The sequence below is a fragment of the Atractosteus spatula genome, chromosome 2, assembly GCF_055471065.1.
Source record: "Atractosteus spatula isolate fAtrSpa1 chromosome 2, fAtrSpa1.hap1, whole genome shotgun sequence".
Taxonomy (NCBI): domain Eukaryota; kingdom Metazoa; phylum Chordata; class Actinopteri; order Semionotiformes; family Lepisosteidae; genus Atractosteus; species Atractosteus spatula.
In genome coordinates this window covers 56,986,707-57,006,191 of record NC_142707.1, presented here as the reverse complement: position 1 = coordinate 57,006,191, position 19,485 = coordinate 56,986,707, and the positions used below count along the sequence as shown (strand labels likewise).

Below are 19,485 nucleotides of genomic sequence, written 5' to 3'. Positions count from 1 at the left end.
AAATCACAGCTCAAACCAGAAATTGAGGTAGCTCAATTGAAGAGCATAATACTACAAGGCATCAGACCTATCACTTGCAAATACAAAAACTCCCTTAATAAGGTTGTCGCCTAAACCGATAATATGGTATATGTAAATTAATAAAAATACCGGTTTAGCATTTTGTTATTATGTTCAAATGTAAAAATACTAACGTGCTCATGTAGAATATTTGTGCCATTTTACAAAAGTAATCATGAGCTCTAAAAAGTGAAACATGGACATTGTGAAGATCTGAAATATAAAAGTTTTCTTTTTTTTACATTTTACAGTTCATGGTCTTGTTACCTTTAACCATGTTGCTCAGGAGGTCATTCAGTAATTTTTTCCACTGAAGAAGCCCAGATCAGATCAACAAAAGCAAATAACTTCTTTCATCATCAATGTCAGCTTCTGTATCTTAAGAAAAATCCCCTTCCTGCGTTCTTGATGCTACAGGCACAGCAGCAGGGCTGCTTCAAACGGATGTATTTAGATTTTGACCTTTCAGTTGCTGGAAGCCACCACAGTACTCAAGTAAAAACCTAGAGGTCTACAATAAAAAGAAAAAAGAACTGCCCACAGGAGGCGCTGTTGGAGGCTGTCCACTCTTATCGCAGTAAAATATAAAGACAGATGCACCCTCTTCTTGAAAGGTGATGTCAATGATGTCTGAAAGATGAATGTTTGGATGTGAAACGTGCTTTTAGCAAACAGTATTTAAAAATTGAATTTTGTCATCCCCAAAACAATTTTTACCTTCCCAAAGTTTGCCTTGCACTCAATTCAATTTCGTGAAAAACATTTTACTTGGTGTAAAACTAACCAGTTACATATGATTTAAAAAGTATAGAATTAAATTGGTGTTTAAAAGTATTTTGTTTGCTTTTAAGCAAAATATTTATAACCACTTGACTCATCAGTCTAGAGAACATTTTTCCCGTAGACTTGGGGATTGTCCAGGTGCTCTTGGGGTACTCTGAGATTTTCTGGATAAATCCCCAGGCTGCTCTTGAGGAGATCTCGGCAGGATCTGAGTAGAGTCATCCAGATCCTGAATATGCTTCATCGGTAGACTATCTGATAATGTATGGATGCAGCCCCCCAAAAATTTAAAACAAATTTTGTAATCCTCTACAGACTGATGAGAATTAACTAGTCTTTTTCTAAGGTCCTCTCTTTGGACCATAGCATGATGTGTTTCGACACACAACATTTCTGACCATTATATAGCACAAGGCTGCCCAAACTCAGTCCTTGTCTGTTACCCACGATGCAATCATCGGTTTCTCATTACCCCCTTAACTGTGCTAGGTAATACGCCGATTCTTAATTCATTTTTTCTACTTCACACACCACAGCATCTCAAAACATACTGAAACAGTAAATATGTGGTTTGGTTTTAATGAAACCAAATCAGGGTTATCAATTCCAATAATGATAGTGGGGATTCACAACTTTTTCAGACTTTGCACAGTCTTTTATGAAGATACAATATTTGCAGTAGATGAATACCACTATATCTATATTCTAATAGAATATAAGAAAACTTACAAATGAGAGGAAGTCATGCGGCCCACCCAGCCTGCTTGGCAGTTGGCAGCTAACTGATTCAAGGATCTCAGCCACGGTTCTTTAAAGAAGCCAGGGTATTGACTGGGTAAGTTGTTCCATACTTCCAAAACCCTTTACTATATGATAAAATCACATTCTGTCTCCATGAAGCTGACACTATTTTAATTCTAATACACAAAGGTAGATAAAAACACCACAAAATGAAAAACACCTCAGTTTACAGAAATGAGGACAAAAAATAAGGCAATTTAAGAAAATAAAAATCAATACCCACTTTTAAAGCATGAAACACTACTGAGTCTTCAATAAAACAGCAATTTGTAGCATAAACATAACCAGTTGCATATGATTTTAAAGTACAGATTTAAACTGGGTTCTGAAATGTTTTAACATTTCCTTTTTGGTCTCAAGCAAAGTACAAAACTAATAGAGGGGTGATACCTCTATTAGTAAAAGATTGAGGTTTTTATCCTATGGAATCAACCAGCAACGGCAAAGTTCGTGTCATCCTCACACTACACTGAAACATTAGAAATTCTTTAATTTTCCCCTCATGGAGCGGTTCCTCACAAAGAGACACTATAGTACAGAACATATGTGACTGTCTTTTTTTCTAGCATGGCCCCTGACCCCTGTTTTTTCCCAAACAGGTGTTGGCTAAATGATTATAAATCGGCCCCTGGATAAACATTCATTGACGAGCCAAGCAGGGCCGGCACTAATATAATTAGAACACAAACATCAGGCCAGTGAAAGCTTTCCATCTGTTTGACAATCCCATTTAGTTATCTCTTGCAGGCCGGCAAGGAGGAACTTTAAGAAAAACGTGTCTGCCTCCCCTGCCAAGTCATCTGATACCACAGTTAATGCAGTCAGTACAGCTGGCTAGTACCTGCAAGCATGTTTGAGAATGTCTGTAATTACCTAGGAGAGAGAGAAAAACTTCCTTGCCATTTTAAGGCATGAAGGAGACACAATCCCTGAAGGAATCACCAAAGTCTTTTATTCTCCCTTTCATTTCAAGGACAAACTGGCAGAACACATTACACTTGTCCTGATTAAATCTCATCACTTCTACCTGGTCCTGAAACCTTCCTCTAAATGGTTTTGCTTCATTCCATGCTACTGAAGTACTTAAAATAAATTAAAATAACGAACGACAGACCAACTCACAACTGCGTATAGTGATTCTGCTTCAGCTAAAGAAGAGAATGCATAAGTAAAAGGGAGTTTAGAGGTAAAAAATAATTCAGTCTACGATTATCTTACTATATTGTTACAAAAGAGCAGGAGGGGAGGAAAGAATCGGATATTACATAAAACCATTTTATTTTATTCTCCAGTTCAGCCGTAAATATTCAGTAAATATTTAGGCCGAAACGTAGACAAAACAAGCAAACATTAATATTAACAATAACACAACTATGCAATGGTTACAATGTAAGCACAATGTACAATCAATGGGATCTAGAGTCTTAGTAGAAACTAGAAAATTGGGGATTCTATGCCTTTAATCCAAGAACACAACAAAATACTTAAAACATGTGAAAGGGGGAACAAACCGAGTCCTACGCAAGACTAAATCTTCCTTTTCCCTATTCTCTCAATGCATCATTAATATACTGTAGTAGAGAATGTTTTAACACTAAGGATTTCACAATAAAGGACATCAGAATTTCCTAAATTTAAATAAACAGAATAGCATGCTCTCTTCCACATAATGCCCAAATGACCTAGCCAGTTCCAAGACTGATAAGAACAAGCATCTGTGACTTGGCTCAAGCCTTGGAGGAAGAGAATGATGCTCCCCCTTCCTTTTTCTCTTTTCTTCTGTGTCTGTCTTCCATGTATTTATTTCAATTACCTCTCTAGGAATGGCAAGTTAATGTTGCCATTCTTTGATATCACAGTCTAAATGATTTACTGTGAAGTTATTTATCTACAATAAATCAATAAGAATAACCTGTGATCATCTATGTCATACTTTAAGTGTATTTGTTCCCCAACCCACAAAAAGCAAAACGAAAACCTTCAAAAATACACTTTGTTCCAAACTGAGAATGGCAACCAAGCTGGGAAATATAAATGTGCCTAAATTTGTTTTTGGACCCCTTCTGTCATAAAAATACTTTGTCAGTTCTGTAATTATCAATACAAATGTATATTTAAAAATAAGGAACATTCAGGCTAAGCTTTCTCAAACATTCTTTGACAAACACAAATAACTTGGATATAGATATACTGTATAAATGGCCATCTGAGATCATTTCTATAATTTCTATTTCTTGCACAGGGCATGTCAAAATCAGTAATTTTAGGTGATATGCCCTGTGCTGCCAACAACGATGACAACTCATAACAAGAAAGCTACTGTATGATGAAGCAATTAACTTTAATTTGAAACTGCTCCTAGTTTCTATCAGATAAAGTATATGAATAGGCAGTCTTTAAATGCCCCATCAAAATACCTTCTCAATTGCTATATCACAAGTATTGTGAAAATCTTCAAAATATTGAAAGAAGTTGGAAACTGATTTTTATTCGATAAAAATAAATTGAATAAAATCAATTAATACAATATTTCCATTCTTGCCACTGCTATTATAAACTAAACATGACTCGTTATGCACAATAAACAACTCGTCTGTTATTCAATATGAAAATAAACAAAACATTGCTACAGTACCTCTGCTACTACAAGTAATATGATGAACAGCAAGGAAATCTTCATGGGCTGCTTCATATTCTCTTAACTGTAGAGTCATAAATCACTAATCTGTCACTCACTAATTTGTTAATCTAATCTATTGCTCCCAAATTGCTTCAACAATAACAACCCAAAAGGCCAGTCTTGGTGGGCCAGCCTAAAGGCCTGAGCATCTGCTGGTGCCTTAAGTGGCTGGGGACTAACTCAGCGGCCCGAGTTAAATCCAGCACTGCACCGGTTAATTTCATCTGTCTGTTCCTTCCTAGCAGAAGACGCTCTTCTGCACTGCTGAGTCTTCATCAAACATGAAGTTAGGAAATGAACACCAGTTTGGCCAGTGGAAGCCTGAAGGTCTGCCATCTGCTGCAGTCCAAAGTCACAGTGGCCACCTTCAGAACATATGCATCAAAGCCCTGAGTGAACAGAATGAAGGAGTCCCGCAGAAGTCAGCAGAAGGCAAACTGCAGGCCCAGAGGCGGGTACCTGCCAGCCACCAGAAGAAAACCTGGTGACCCTTCAGAGTTCCCTCACACAGAATCACCAAGGTCGCCAGAGACACCAGCAGCTAAAATTGGAGCAACGGGGTGTGCTGCACAGGCGGGGAAGACGAGGAGTGTGGACAGTGCACAGTACTCAGTGCAATCGCTCTGGGCATCTTTCACAGGCAACTTAAAAAGCAGAACAGCAGATTGCTTTTACAGATGCTGTAAAATCACTAGTACAGTCTTTACTGGACTGGATACTTGAGTTACAAAGCAATCGTATTGATCCAATGGGAATTGTTTTCATAGTTATAGGGTTATCTCACCTTCAACATTTTTCTGGGGGTGTTCTGTTACTTCTAGGGACTGTACAAGAAAGCACTTCCCGACATTGCGTTTTGAAGAGGGTGAAAATATTTAGTTCAAATTATTTTAACACGAAGCTGCAGACTGACATGTAACATCAAGAATATCCCTTGAGAAAGGAAAGGAGACAGATGGCAGAACAAATATCCCAGCCTGAAGGTGAAAAAAGTGGCATTAACAAACTTACAATAAAGGAATTTATTATTTCTACTATCAATACCACATTTGTAAAAAAAAATCTTTAAAAATCCCTAAATTTAATACACGCAGAATGGCAATAGGTTAAAAAGAAAATAGCACTGTTCATAACTACAGAGGGATAATGTTGCTTCTAAAAGTCAAAGTTTGTGCTGCTATTTGATTAACATTTATAATTGTCGCAACATCTGAAACTATTTAAAAAGCAGCACTTACTAACAGCTATCAACAAAGCAAAAATGTGACCATCTTAATTAAAACAGAGAAACGCACACCAATGATAAAACAAAAAAGTTAAATGACACTAAAAGAAGCTGACAAAAATGTGATTTCTTTTATACTGTTGAAACATTATGCTTTTGAGCACCTTTTTGGCTTTAGCCCATTCATATTCTATAGAACAGAGCTTATTATGCTTTCAGAATGTTAAACCAATACCAAAAAATAATTATTTAAAATGAAATATTAAGTAGAAACAGTTTTCACTCCTGCATTTAATGAATACTACCATAATCACTTACTATACAATAAGATAGGTGAAAATGACTGTTACTGAGACTACAGCACTGCATTCCTACCCATTCCTTCATCTTTGTATTGTTGGAGATGCTGCAACTTGGAGCATATCCTCAGAGACAGATGGATATTTCTGGGTGGCGGATTTCTGCTTGAAACCATGACAGAAACCACAAACGCTTTAAATTTTAGGGTTGACCCTGAATTTCAGTCAGGATCTGCCTTTACATACCGGGCTTTGTAAAGACAACAAGAGTTGGTATCAGTTTCATAAACAGCAGACGTCAATCTGAAAGCTTTACATGACTATGAAACAGTTAAAGAGAATCTGTGCTGTTTCATACTTTTCAACAAGAGTTAAAGTGAAGTACAAGCCTATACACCAGAAGGTAAAAAAGAAAGATTACTGTGATTACTGTTTAGATAAAGGAATCACATTTTCTCAAGTAATCCTTTCCTTAAAATAGGAAGACAATATTTTTCACATTTTACTTAGTACTGTTATATTTGTTTTTTAATGACATTGCTTGAGTGCCAAACCACTGTTAAGATTATTATAAGACTATTAGTCATTCTTATTGTAATTTTATACAATTATTTTAATAGCATTATTCATCTAATAGCTAATAATTTTCATTTTGGATGAAACATTCAAATATTCACTACTTGTATGGCAATCCAAAGAACAGAAATGTGCTCAAATACAGTATTCGTTGTTAAACACCCAAACATAAAATGACTGCAATTAAAAAGATGTTGTTTTTACCCTCCCAAAACAAAAAAGCAAAAAATGAATCATGGGGGAAAAAAAAACAGATTTTCTAGTTAATACGATATTTTATAACATCTGAGTCTGGGTCTCATTTTTGTCTAGTCTACAATGCATATTCTATACTGCAAAACATTTTCACTTTTCTTTCACATCTGTGCCATTCAAAACAGTCACGCTCTTAGAAAAAAAGGCATACGCATTGTAGTTATTTTATATGAAACAATTTTGAAAAATATTGCAAAAATTCCTTATTTAAATGATTTTACCTTTTTAATCATGAAACCAACCTTGTGCATTTGTTACAGTTTTGAATGAGCTGCAATAAAACATAGGACACTTAAAAAAAAATTAAATCGATATAACCTTTGGCCTGACCTTTTAAGCTCACAAACTTTGCATGACCTTACAAGACGTGCTTAGATTAAAGGCTTCTTTTGTCTATTTTGGTGGGTGCTCATCTTGCCCCCTCCCCTTTTCTCCCTAAAAGCAGATGCATTTCAATCCTTTTGCTTTTGTTTCATATCCTAAAGATCCGCCACTTCAAAGACAGCCAGCCAGCATGAGGCTGATTTGTGACTGAACTCTCCAAGAGCTGCTCAAGAATTACCTTGTCAATCACCCCAAGGACCCTGAAGACCTTCAGCTCCTCCGCAGGACTCCTCAGGTTCCAAGAGGGCCTTGAACTTAGCAGCCCTGGAGGCTAATGGAAGATATCAAAGATTAAACATCAATCACAAAGCCACTTGAAGGAAGATAGCCTGCCGCAGCAAATGCCAGACTGAAGAAGAACTATATTTATCATAAATCAAGGCAGAGATAAAAGGTTAAGGCTGGGCAGCTTTTTTTACAGTTTTGTTTTTGCTTTTGTTTATTTAAATTTAAACCATATTATAATTTTACCAAGGGATTCTAAATCCATCTTATTACCACCAACTCCTTCTTTTAAGAAATAAAATGGCCTGGATTACTACACATATTTTATAAATAACACTACTGCATGTATTTTAACAACGCTGTAAAATAACTAAGCATTGTTCTAAAATGAAGACATTTTATCATTTTGCTTTTTGAAAAAAAAAAATTTAATTGCATAGAATATGAATCTTGTTACCCCACCCCAAACCAATCCTCAATTACAAACCAAACATCATGATTTTGTATTTCATATTCATGCAAGTACAAGAACATAAGAAAGGTTACAATAAGATGAAGCTCATCTAGCCTGTGTGGTAGTAAGTAGCTAACTGTACTAGAATCCCATCCAGCCATTTATTGAAAGAAGCCAAGGTATCAGCCTCAACAAAATGACTGGGAAGCTTTTTTCTTACAGCCATAAAACTTTGCGTTAAGAAGTGCCTCCTGTTCTCTTCACAACCTGTTTGTAGGACATTCAGTTAAGCCTTGGATTATCCGGTTGTTCTTCTCTGGACTGATTCCAGAGCAGCAATATCTTATGAAAGACATAAGATAAATGGTATTAGATAAAACCTAATATAGCATGTCCACACTGCGGTATTGCACCATACTGAAGAAAAAAATACAGAAGCACTCAGTTAAACTTGATGCGCCAGATCCTAATGAGGACAGCCTTTAACGCTGATGTACATAGGTCCATGTCTCAGAATATCATGACCAAGTGGCAGATCAGGTAAAGTAATATCAAAAGAACAGTTGGCTTTTCCATGAAACAATAGCTGCTTTCACTCCCAACTCAATACTTTAACCGGATTATGGCAATACCGCAATTATTATATATAGATTTTGTATCAGTAAATAAAAAGAGAACATTACAACTGAAACAATAAAAGGACTCAGAGAAATGTTTAGATTCATACTGAAGGATCTGGTCAATGTGAAAGCAGTTCATTTTTACTCAATTTACAATAATCCTGTCAGTTCGTAAGAAATTGACAAATCATATAAAATCAAACACTTTACAAACTGTGATCTTTCATCAATGCTTCTCCATTTTATCATCTCTCATATTGTAATCCTGGCTGCTGAGTAGATATACAGCTGTTTAAGGGTGTTTGAACAGATAACTAAAAACTAGTGGAGACCAGATAGCTGGACAATTTATAAGGCTAGAATTTCCCCTGAACCCAACCCAAAAAAGAAAGCAGATAACACTCAGCAGGACAGGTAAACTGTAAAGCTTTAACGCATCCTCAACTGTCTTTCTCTTCATCTTCACCACTGATTTCTTCTTAACGAGTCAGGCCTATCCTAAAAGTAGAAGCTGTTTTTTTTTCCCATTTTGTGGAGCTTCCTTTTTTAAAATTCTACAGGCAGAGAATTGCTTTTTGGATGCATTTTCATTAGGGAGTGAAGGTTTTCTCATTCTTGGCATGAATTTAGAGGACAGGCATACCTGTGGAGAATCAGTAATTTGATGGAAGCAGTCTTACTTACCTTTATAAAATAAGTTTACTGAGGTGGATAATGTTAGGCTTTAGAACTCACTCCAATTAGCAAATATTAATTGTTGTAATTAGTATAATATTTGAGTGTTAAACATTTTGTGTTTGCAGTGTTGTGCAATAATTATTTATTTTAAGCAATTCCCTAACATCAAACTATTCACATGAAGTCATGTGACCCCACTTAGTATTTCCTGTCCTGTGGGAGGGTCTAGTTATTTACCTTTTTGAAATATCTCTTCCTCATACTAGCTTAACAACTGAATAACACCAGACAACTGCTTGAACCTGTATTATTACTAACTTTGTCCATCCATTTTGTAACTTCCAAAATTACACTTACTGTACATAAAAATATTTTTGTAAGGTAATGGTGGACCTGGACAGACTGATGGACCGAAGACATAAAACGGACATTTAAATATTGTACACTGAACTAGATTTGAATTAAATCTAATCTTTTGCTTTATTAGCATAAACAAGGCTGACGCACACTAAAAGATATTGCTTTCAAATGAAGAGCAAGCTTTTTTAAAGGGCTCTAAAGTTCTTCAAAGGGGATTTTAAAGTAAGAAAGTGCAAGAAATATTTCTTCCAAGATTCATACAAACCAAAGAGAGGAACCAGGGCTAATAAAACGAGAGAACAAACTCAAACCTCAGACTGTACGGAGTCGTTGTCCCCCGTCGCTTTCAGATACAGACTGGATATTTGTTCCGCACGCATCAGGTATTCTGCCGTTTTCTTCTTCACAGCTTCCCGCCGGGTGGGGCTGGGCTCACCTGGAGCGGTATAAGGACTTCGGTCAGAGCACATGGCAATGCTGAGCTTTCGCTCTGTAAATGGATTCACACACAAGCCACGCGGACTGAGAAATCTGGCCGGCTGTGCAGCAAACCAACAAGCAGCCAGTAACTATGAAAGCACCAAAGCCGGAATGATTCCTTCAATAAGGGGAAAGAAAAGGGAACACTGGAAGGCAATGGATGGCAGTCAGCACCTGATTGCACTAATGGAAGAAAAGGCCCACTGTGCTGGTAAAGCTACTTATAATGCCTGTTTCAGGAATGCTTTGCAGCTGCAGAATTCCTCCTTCGCTGCCTGTTAAGGACAGAATCGGAAACCCAGAGCTGCAGCACAGAAAAATAATGTTGTGGATGATGATAAACTTACATAATTGCAGCTATACATTTCATCATTTCTCCTACAAAACTTAAAACAAAACATGCTTTGTTCAGAATCTAAGTCTATCTAAATCTATTGGTAAAGATACCAATTTTCAATTACAGGAAAATAAATCCAATTTGTAGCAGCTGAACCATTTCAGGCTTTTTAAATTCAAGTACTGGATAGATTAAGCCCCTCGCCTTATTTCCAACAAACCTTTAAGAGCAGCAGACTCAGCTGCCATGTAATAGAAGCCTTTTGTGAAATGCTCAGCTACAAAATAACTCTAACACCAAATGTCATTGGTACAGTATATGTTGCTTTTAAATGAAAAGCCAAGGCTATGGTTATGGCACGCTAAGATTTTATTTGAGAAACTTTCAGAAATAATAAGCAATTCTGTTAGTCATAAATCACATTAATCAGCAGCAGAGAAGGCACAATTAGAAAATCATATAAAAACAACTAGCTACTGTACAGTAAATTTACAGAATACTTACGTTCAGATCCTAATTCTCTATTTTCATTAACTGCAATTAATTTCATTTGCTCCATGTACAGTGGATAACTTGCAAAACAACTCTATCAAATACACAACTGAATGAACCAGCTGAGTTTTGTAGCATCCTTTTTATCCCTCCTATTTACAGTCAACAGTAGCTGAGCTGGCTGCAGACTGTGTTAAAGTCAACAGTGAAAACCACAGAAGAGACACAATATGCTGTGAAGACATGCCTTAATGTGAAGTCTTAATTTGATCATATTTGTTTGTATGCAAATACTGGCCATAGATGAAGGTTTGAAAACAAGAAAATTGAAAAACCGTAACATAGGAAGGTTATAATCTAGAAGTGGCCATTCAAGCTATCGCGTTCATTCGGCTACACTAACTTGTTAAGCCAAGAATCTCATTCAGCTCTTGGAGGTTTCAAGGGAACTGATGTCAACAATGTGGTTTGGCAGCTTGCTCTCGATACTTACCACCCTTTGTTTGTATGTATAATTTGCTCTTAGTCCTAAATACACTTCCTTGTAGCTACTGTACCAGTGTTGCCCCTTATGTTTTGTGTATTGTACATTTGCATACAAGAAATACTTAAATGCTGAACCATGTATTATGGTAATGCTGTTACACAGACAAGCTTGCTTGACTACTTGTCATACACCAAACCACTACGCTTTGGTGTATGTACAGTACAGCAAACGCATCACCTTTTCATATTTGTAAATCAATCTGAAAAAACACTTCTGTCAAGAGAGTGTCTGATTTTCATTCAAACTTGAGAACATGCTCTTCCATTGTCTATGGCTAAGCACACCTGTACCAGCTACTGGGTGCCAGTTAAATTATGATTTCCTTTTTTTTCAGGATGTGAAATAAAAATTTGGGGGTCTTATCTAAAAAATAGACAATGGTGAAAAGGCATATTCTACACTTTTCGGTCTATATCCTTTGTGAAGAGTAAAACAAAAACACTCAAGGATTTGCAACTCAAGCGAACCTCCACAAACAAAGAGCAGGCAGCCTGTTCTACAATTCAGATCTCTTGAAAATAAATAATAATATAGATACATCTCTGAAACATTGTGATCACTGAATGGATGCTGCTATTTTGCTACAAGACCACATTCTCCTTTGAAATGTATAATGTGTTATTTCTTTATCTACCCGATTACGGCCTTTGTGATGCTTGAATGCAAGGCTTTATTCGCTTCATTTTCCAAAACAAATATGCGATTTGAAACCCTAATAAACATATTGCTCGGACCAAAATAAAGAAAAAAACAGTCTTAATGACAACCTTGATGGGCTTGTCCCTCGTTCCCATCCATTTGCAGGGCTGCAGCTGCATCTCATACCGATCTGCATGAATGAAAGTACAGCGGCAAGAAACCTCCCACTTATTTTATTTTCGTCTCACTTTCCTGTAATTATTCGGTAAACTGTTTGCACAACAATACAGGAAAACATCTGCAAAAACAGGTAATTAATGTGTCAAGCCAAACTAATGCATTTTATATGGAGACTATGCTTCGTCAACTGTAATTATAACACATTTTTTCTAAGCAAATGATTATTTGTTGGATGATGCTTCATGTAACATGTAAGTGGTTATTTGGTTATTTCAAAAGTATGTATTTAGATGCATTATTTTTCATTGCAAATGCTTGTTAAACCGATCGAAAGTGGCCTTCCTTCAGTATTCGCTGATCAGTCATTTGCATCCTTCTGTCTAAAGGGCTGATTTAAAAATAAATAAAACTGAATTCTAACATCCATTAGCAGCACCAAGATGTGTTTCTTTAAACATGGTTTATTTAAATATGATCAAAATTAGCAGCCATTCGAATATGTCTGTTTTCAAGTATGAGATATAAATTGGAGAATTCCTCCATTTGTTAATTATGGGGAAAAAACAGTAAACGTACTGTATAAGGACAGGACTGCTAACATCTAGCTGAAGCGCAGCTTTGTTAAAGCTTGGTTACCTGATACATTAGAACTAAAACAGCCCAGTTTAAGATTTAGTTCAAAACCGATCCAAAACTAAAAAGTTACTGCAGGTCTGGCTTAGCAAAGTCATCAAACTGGTTCTTTAAACAACCGACAGCTGTACTGGACACACAAAGTATAAGGTAAGGAATATGTAGATTTTCAGAGGGTTTTCGAAAGTTACTTTTAAGAGGGTTTCATAAATTACACTTGGTAAGGAATTTACCAACTAGAAGTCGTGTCTAGTCCTGTAGTGTTACATTGGCTTAATACAGCTAGCAAACTAGTTAGGTTTGCAGATGATACCAACAAAGGAGGAGTAAAAACTAGGCTTTTTCATAATGTACAGTAAAGCACAAAAATGAGGACACACATACAGCAGTGTGAAGCTGTGGTTAGGTCTTTGGACTTGTAATTACAAGGTTGCGGGTTCAAATCTCAGGTAAACACTGCTATTATACATTTAAGCCAGATTCTTTAACCAAATTGCTCCAGTAAAATACCCAGCTGTATAAAGTGGTACAAATGTAAGTTGTAAAAGTGGATAAAAGGGTCAGCCAAGTAAAATAAATGAATATAAGTTAAAATTAAATGGCAGTGCCATCTTAGATCTGAGAACAGAAGGAATGAGGGTTGTGGGAGTTTGGAGAAAGCTATCCTGCCAGGTTATTAGAAATTGCAATAAATGGCTAGATGAGATCCTTGAATGGCTATTATCAAACAAGTTACCATGGACTACAATGGCCTCCTCTCAGTAGTTATTTACTAATGATCTAAATTAATATAAATCTGTATACATATACAACATTAATAAAAAATGGAAACCAGTTTTAAAAATCTTCCTACTGGGAAAATAACTCCAAAGACTTTTAAACATATCATAGTTTGACCCTGCTCAGAGATTTCCACTGTGCTGCGAAAGTAATGTAAGCCATTTGAATTAATGATAAATCGATAAATTGACACTAATATCAACGCTATGAGATGAAATGCCTCGTTTGGCAATTTATTGCTAAATAAAACAAAAATTTTAAAGAGCCCATAGTGTAGGGCTCAACGACCAGGGTGGGAAGTCTGTTCCAGAAATCCATATACTTTTGTGTCCTATTATACCTCATAAATGAATTTCCATTTAGTCTCCAATTGTATCCCGGCATTCCTTGCTACCAGGTATGAAATACTGACCTAGGGGTAGCCTTATCTATGCCCATTACATCCACATTATATACTAAAATCAAATGCCCTTTCAATCTCCCTTATTCAAAGGAAAAGAGATGCATCTCCCTTAACCTCTCACTTTATGACAATCCCCAAGACAAGGAATAATTCAGGTTGTTCATCTATGAACTCTTTTTAAAGCTAGAATAGCCTTTTAGAAATGCACTGTAACACTTAAGAATAATTCCTAATACCATTGAGGATTACGTTGCACTTGTTAGTCTTAGATTACATTTGTATTGTGCTTGACCAATCCATGACTTTCTAAGTCTCTTATAATTCCCCAGCTGCTATATCTTTTTGCCATTCCCCAATTTATGAATCAGCTGTAGCTGTATGCAAGCTAGTTTGCCAATACTGTAAATCAGGAAAATCAGTGGTACTAAAATGGACCCCTGAGATACACCATTTCTTATAATGACACAACATTTCCTGTTCTTTGAGCATATTTCAATCCATGTTAATACACTGCTGTGGATTCCTGTGGTTTTTCATTTAAGAATCGCTTTTATGAGGGATTCTTTTTTTATTACTATGTCCATTAAATCATCTAGTCCCTTATTTGCAAAAGAGAGACTTCACTGTTCAAGGATGAATTTATTTTGAACCATTACATTTTTTTTTGTTATCACGAAGGACGGCTGAAACGATTATTCAATATTGTCGACAATATCGACAATAAAAAATCGTCGACAAATATTTTCGTTGTTGATTTTTTGTTTACATTTTCAAATGGCCCTCCAACCCCCAGCGAGGTAATGACTTGAAGAGGGCAGCAATGCTGCTGGAGCATCGTAACTATAAAAAAAAACCCAATAATGGCAGAAAGTTCAAAAAGAAGCAAAGTCTGGGGACATTTTCTTAAAACAAAGGATAAATTGATTTAGCATTCCATGGCAGTACAACGTGCATGCTTGAGCAAATGCATGGCGTTCGGTGGCATGGGTGGTGTTCTGACAAACTGAGCTACCCGCAGTTCGAACGGTCAGAGTAGTTTGTCAGAATGAGCTACCCTTACCAAAATCACTGAAGCTCACCATATCCTATCAAATTATACAAGTCATTAGAAAAGGTTTCTGAATAATTAGAAGTATTTAGCAATGGCAAAATACCACAAGCTCCCACTCATTTGTCTATTAGCCTAAAGTTAGCAAAGTTGCAGGTCAACTTAATATGCTATTGCAGCATATTTTCGGTTTGCTTAACCCTCTCCATATGGATGGTCTTTTCAAAGAACTGTACAAGAAAAGAGATAAAGTTTGTCATCCTATCAGAAATAAATATGAGTTGCTTCGAAAAATTGTTTATTTAACAACCAGCAGCTCACCCTGCTGTGAAATGTTTAAGATTTGGAAACCTAAAAAAAATTAAAAGCACTTTCAAACCACTTGCCTTCAGAAGAAAGTGAGAAATAGAGTTTTTTTTTAAATAGATGGTACTATTATTTACACAAGAAGCCTAAGTCTAGAAAGAATGAATATCTAAAGCTACATCTTATGGCTCTGGGGGTGTCTGATTATGTAAATATACCAGTTTCACATTACTCACTGTAACAATTTCTCTGAAGCAGTATTTCCTAAACTTCACAAATGTACAATCTGAGGAATGTCTTTTTATCATATTTTCTTACAGCAGAAGATAAGGGCATTTCACAATAACGCATCTTATTCTTGCAGGCTTTCTTAGCTTTACTTGCCCCCTCGACAACTCTGACATACATACAGAGCTAATGTCATATAAATTTGCAAGAGTGCATAAATACGGAGATAAAGAGAGGACCATTCAATTTACAGCAATGTAAGCAGATAATGGGGTAAGCAAATAGCTGTGGAAAACACCAGTGTATGGAAAAACATATGCAGAATAAATTCACAAGAAAAAGAACAATAACCAAAGGCAATCCTCAGGGATGACCGTGAAAAATCTAAGGAAGTATGTTTCATTTCAATACAAATGCAGAATGAAAATAACACCAAAAGCAATATGGCCCAAATCTATGGACAAGCAATTTCCTTCTTTTATTTTTTTACAGTGGGAAGCAGAAAAAAATAATTAAATCAGTTTATGTTAAGCTCTTTACATTTAATGAACTATATGAAAACAAAACCACAAATGCATTTTATTTCTAATAGGCTTGATCTGGCTATACTTTACACAGAAAAAGCCTGAAGAAATATAGTACCTTGCACTCCTTGGAGAAGCAGGTCGACACCAGTTCTGTAGAAAGAGAAGGCGGCCTCATAGTCCTGTCCCGTTTCCTTCTGCACAGCCATCTTGATCTGTTCTCCTGCCCTCTCCAGGTAGTCCTTCTTTCCCTGCTTGGGTCTTAGGTCCCTGGGGCTGGGGAAAAATGTTCCTCGGCTTCCCCCCTCCGCACCACCGTTCCTGGCTGCCTCGGGATCCTGGCCAGCAGAGTCCTTCCTCCACGTGGGCTCCGGGGACGGACCGAGACCTCCCGACAGCTTGTTCGGCGAGTTCCCGGCTGAAGCCATTCCATCGTCGAGTTCAGTGAGGGAGTCTTCGTCCACCACCAACGATATCAGATCGCTTTCACTTGAGAGCCCTGAGGGACAAAACGCAAGCCACAAACTTGCAACACTCTGTGTGTTGTTTTTTTTAAGACAGCCAATAGAGCACCACCTGGAGTTTTTTTATAGTCTGTTTGTTTGCAAATACCAGACCATCATACAGAAAGAGTTCAATGTACTTTATCAATACATCAAATACCTGTATGATTGATTTTCTTCCTATTCATTTTTATATGATTTATAAATGGAATTACTCAGAAACCTGTCCATAGAAGAGCAACTAGATAAATTCCTGGGCTTAAAGGAATGTCCTACACCAAGCATGTTAAACGCATGGGCCGTGGGCAACGTCCAGACCTCCAAGTCCAATTGTTTGATCAGGATGGCAACTGTGGTCAGAGCCACTGGCCTTGGTTCTATTGGTATCTAGTTAGAACATGTATAACCCACACAAAAATCAAGTGCACTTATGATGCTTTGATGTTAGTGTTGTAGTCATATCATACATACACAGTGCTGCTCTTTGGTTCTCTGTCTTTACCCAGTTGTGGTGCCTATGTCCAGTGCTGTCACACTGTCACAGAACAATATCATCAGTTTTCACTCTGTACTTCTGCAGTCACATCCCCCTTTTGTTAGTATGCTCCAAACCTTAAAGCAACTAAGAACTTACAGGCTTTAATATTGCATAGTGATATTTTTAACCATTTTTGACAGCTTTCTCAATAATTAACCATTAACAAATCAAATAGGATAAAGTGACATTATATTTATACTAAAGTAATTCAAGTAAGTAGCTGCATCAGCATGTGTAGGCTGTAAAGGAACAAGTAAATGTTTTCTTCCATGCTGGAAAGAGAAGAAAAGAAACACAACGTTTCAGCTGTGGAGCCTTCTTCGGGACCCGAACGTTGTGTTTCTTTTCTTCTCTTTCCAGCATGGATTAAACCTTTACTTGTTCCATCATATTTATACTGTAACTGAGCAGCTGGAACTGACCTGTCAAATATAGTTTGTGCCACTAGAGGCCAGTGTAAGGGCACTGAACACTCCACAGATAGAAGAGGAGCTAACTAAGGTTCTGCATTTTTGCACAAGGACTTGTCTCCAGTTGAGGGCAATCCTATTCTTCCATAAAAAGATTCAACATTCAGTATGGAATGGCAATTCTGGTTTTGAAGTAGACAGCAAAGTCTTGTCAGTGTTAAGGGTAAAAGGTAAAGTCTTGTAAATATCAATAAAAAGGACAAATTGAATGCTACTGGGGCAGGAGTGCTAACTTTGCTTGTTCGACTGGGATCAACTGGTTAACACTTTGCTGTCACATCTCCTCTAACCTATTTTCTTTCTTGAAATGGACTGCATTTATCTTGAAACTGGTTCCACTGTGATTAACTGCAGAACATTTAAAATCACTAACATTAGCTGTAATATATGAATTGTTGATCTTTAACATGATTAGAAAACATGGAACCAATTTTAAAAAAATCTTATACATCATAAGATGCAGTCTAAAACTTTTAAGTTTCCTTAAAGTTTAAAAACTTTTTTTTCATCCTGTTTCAGATAGAATTACTGCAGTTTTACAGCTATTTCCTGCATTTAAAATTAAGGCTGTTTATACAATAATATTTGATTAACTTAATACTTTAGTTAACAACCAGTAAATATGACTGCTGAAAAGAAACATGCGTAAGATTTGTTTACCCCTGTAAGACCTTTAATACTTATTATATTAAAAAATTACATAAAAAAATGCAAAATATGACTAACAGTGACCTTGATCCCTAGATACAACAGGGTTTCTACTGAAACACTAAATTAACACAAATAAATGCAAAGCAATCACGTGACTCCTTTTTATTACTCATCTAAAAATATAATTTAATGGAGATGTCTATTGATGTATAATGGAGATGTATATTGGCAATTCAAAAGTGCAGACCTAGATACAGATGGTGAGAAACAGCAGAGTAAAACTGAAATATCATAAACTAATCTGGATGGTTCTATTAAACTTTTTTCAGCATACAATTTTAAGAGAAAAGAAAATAATGTAATTCGATTCTTAGCTTTCTTTTACTACCAGTGCATCCTTCTCCTGAAGAAGAAATTAACAGATTACAGAAAGGGTTCACAAGACCTCTAGGACAGGTATATTAGGAATTAACCTAACCTTTAGAAATAACACCAAGATAAACCTCATTCTGTCCATAACTTGTTATAATCCCTAACTTGTTGCCAAACCATTTTCTTCTAGCCTGCTCATGGATAGGATTGCCCCAACCCCCTCACCCACACCTCATGTCCTTGTTGAAGCAGTTTACAAAGAGACCATTATATACAAAAAGGTTTCTGATAAATAGTTTCAATGACTTAAATATTACAAAGCAAAAGAGACAGACAAAGGCTTTTTGAACCAGGTGGTGCTTATCTTGCTGCAAATATACAGTATTTGTAAGAAAAAAAATCTGCAAGAAAATCCAAATAACTACTTCAAGTTTGTTTTTTTCTTGAAAATTACACTGCATGACATTACCGACATAACGATGTTATATCCCTTAAGCCAGTGTGCACTTGTAAATTTCACAATCCATTAAAAGCACAAGGATTCAGGGCGAGGCCCATTTAATGCAGGCTCATGCCAAACACAATTATTTATGTTTCAACATTCAAGTGGAGGTCAACAGCAATGAACAGGGCTTAATATATTAAGCAGGTACACAAAACGTGCTCTGATGATACAATGAAGTAGAAGGAGCAGTACAACAATAACAACATTTTGGGAGAAGCATAATATTTAAGGAAGCTGAAAAGCCTATGTTGAAATAAAGAGGTGTGAAGTACTTTATGTAGTTTTTAAATTAACCCTAACAATGAGATGGTTGTTTAAAAAATACCATTGACTTTGGTTCTTACATACTACACACTGATTACAAACAGTGCTCTAACGTACAGTATGAGTTGCAATATTCAACGTAATAATGCACCAGATAGCATCATGCTCATAGGAGATTCTCTTTA

The 19,485-nt window shown here is 36.4% G+C and overlaps 1 protein-coding gene across 1 annotated transcript in view; it reads right to left on the bottom strand.

Moving 5' to 3' along the window:
* rps6kc1 (ribosomal protein S6 kinase B1) overlaps positions 1-19,485 on the bottom strand; it is a 98,400-nt gene that overhangs the window by 54,889 nt on the left and 24,026 nt on the right. Inside the window, exons 7-9 of the mRNA XM_088908796.1 lie at positions 16,116-16,496; positions 9,712-9,836; positions 7,242-7,334 (exon numbers count right to left, since the gene is read on the bottom strand). Of these exons, the coding sequence (XP_088764922.1) occupies positions 7,242-7,334; positions 9,712-9,836; positions 16,116-16,496 (599 nt within the window). The remainder of the gene's footprint in view (positions 1-7,241; positions 7,335-9,711; positions 9,837-16,115; positions 16,497-19,485) is intronic.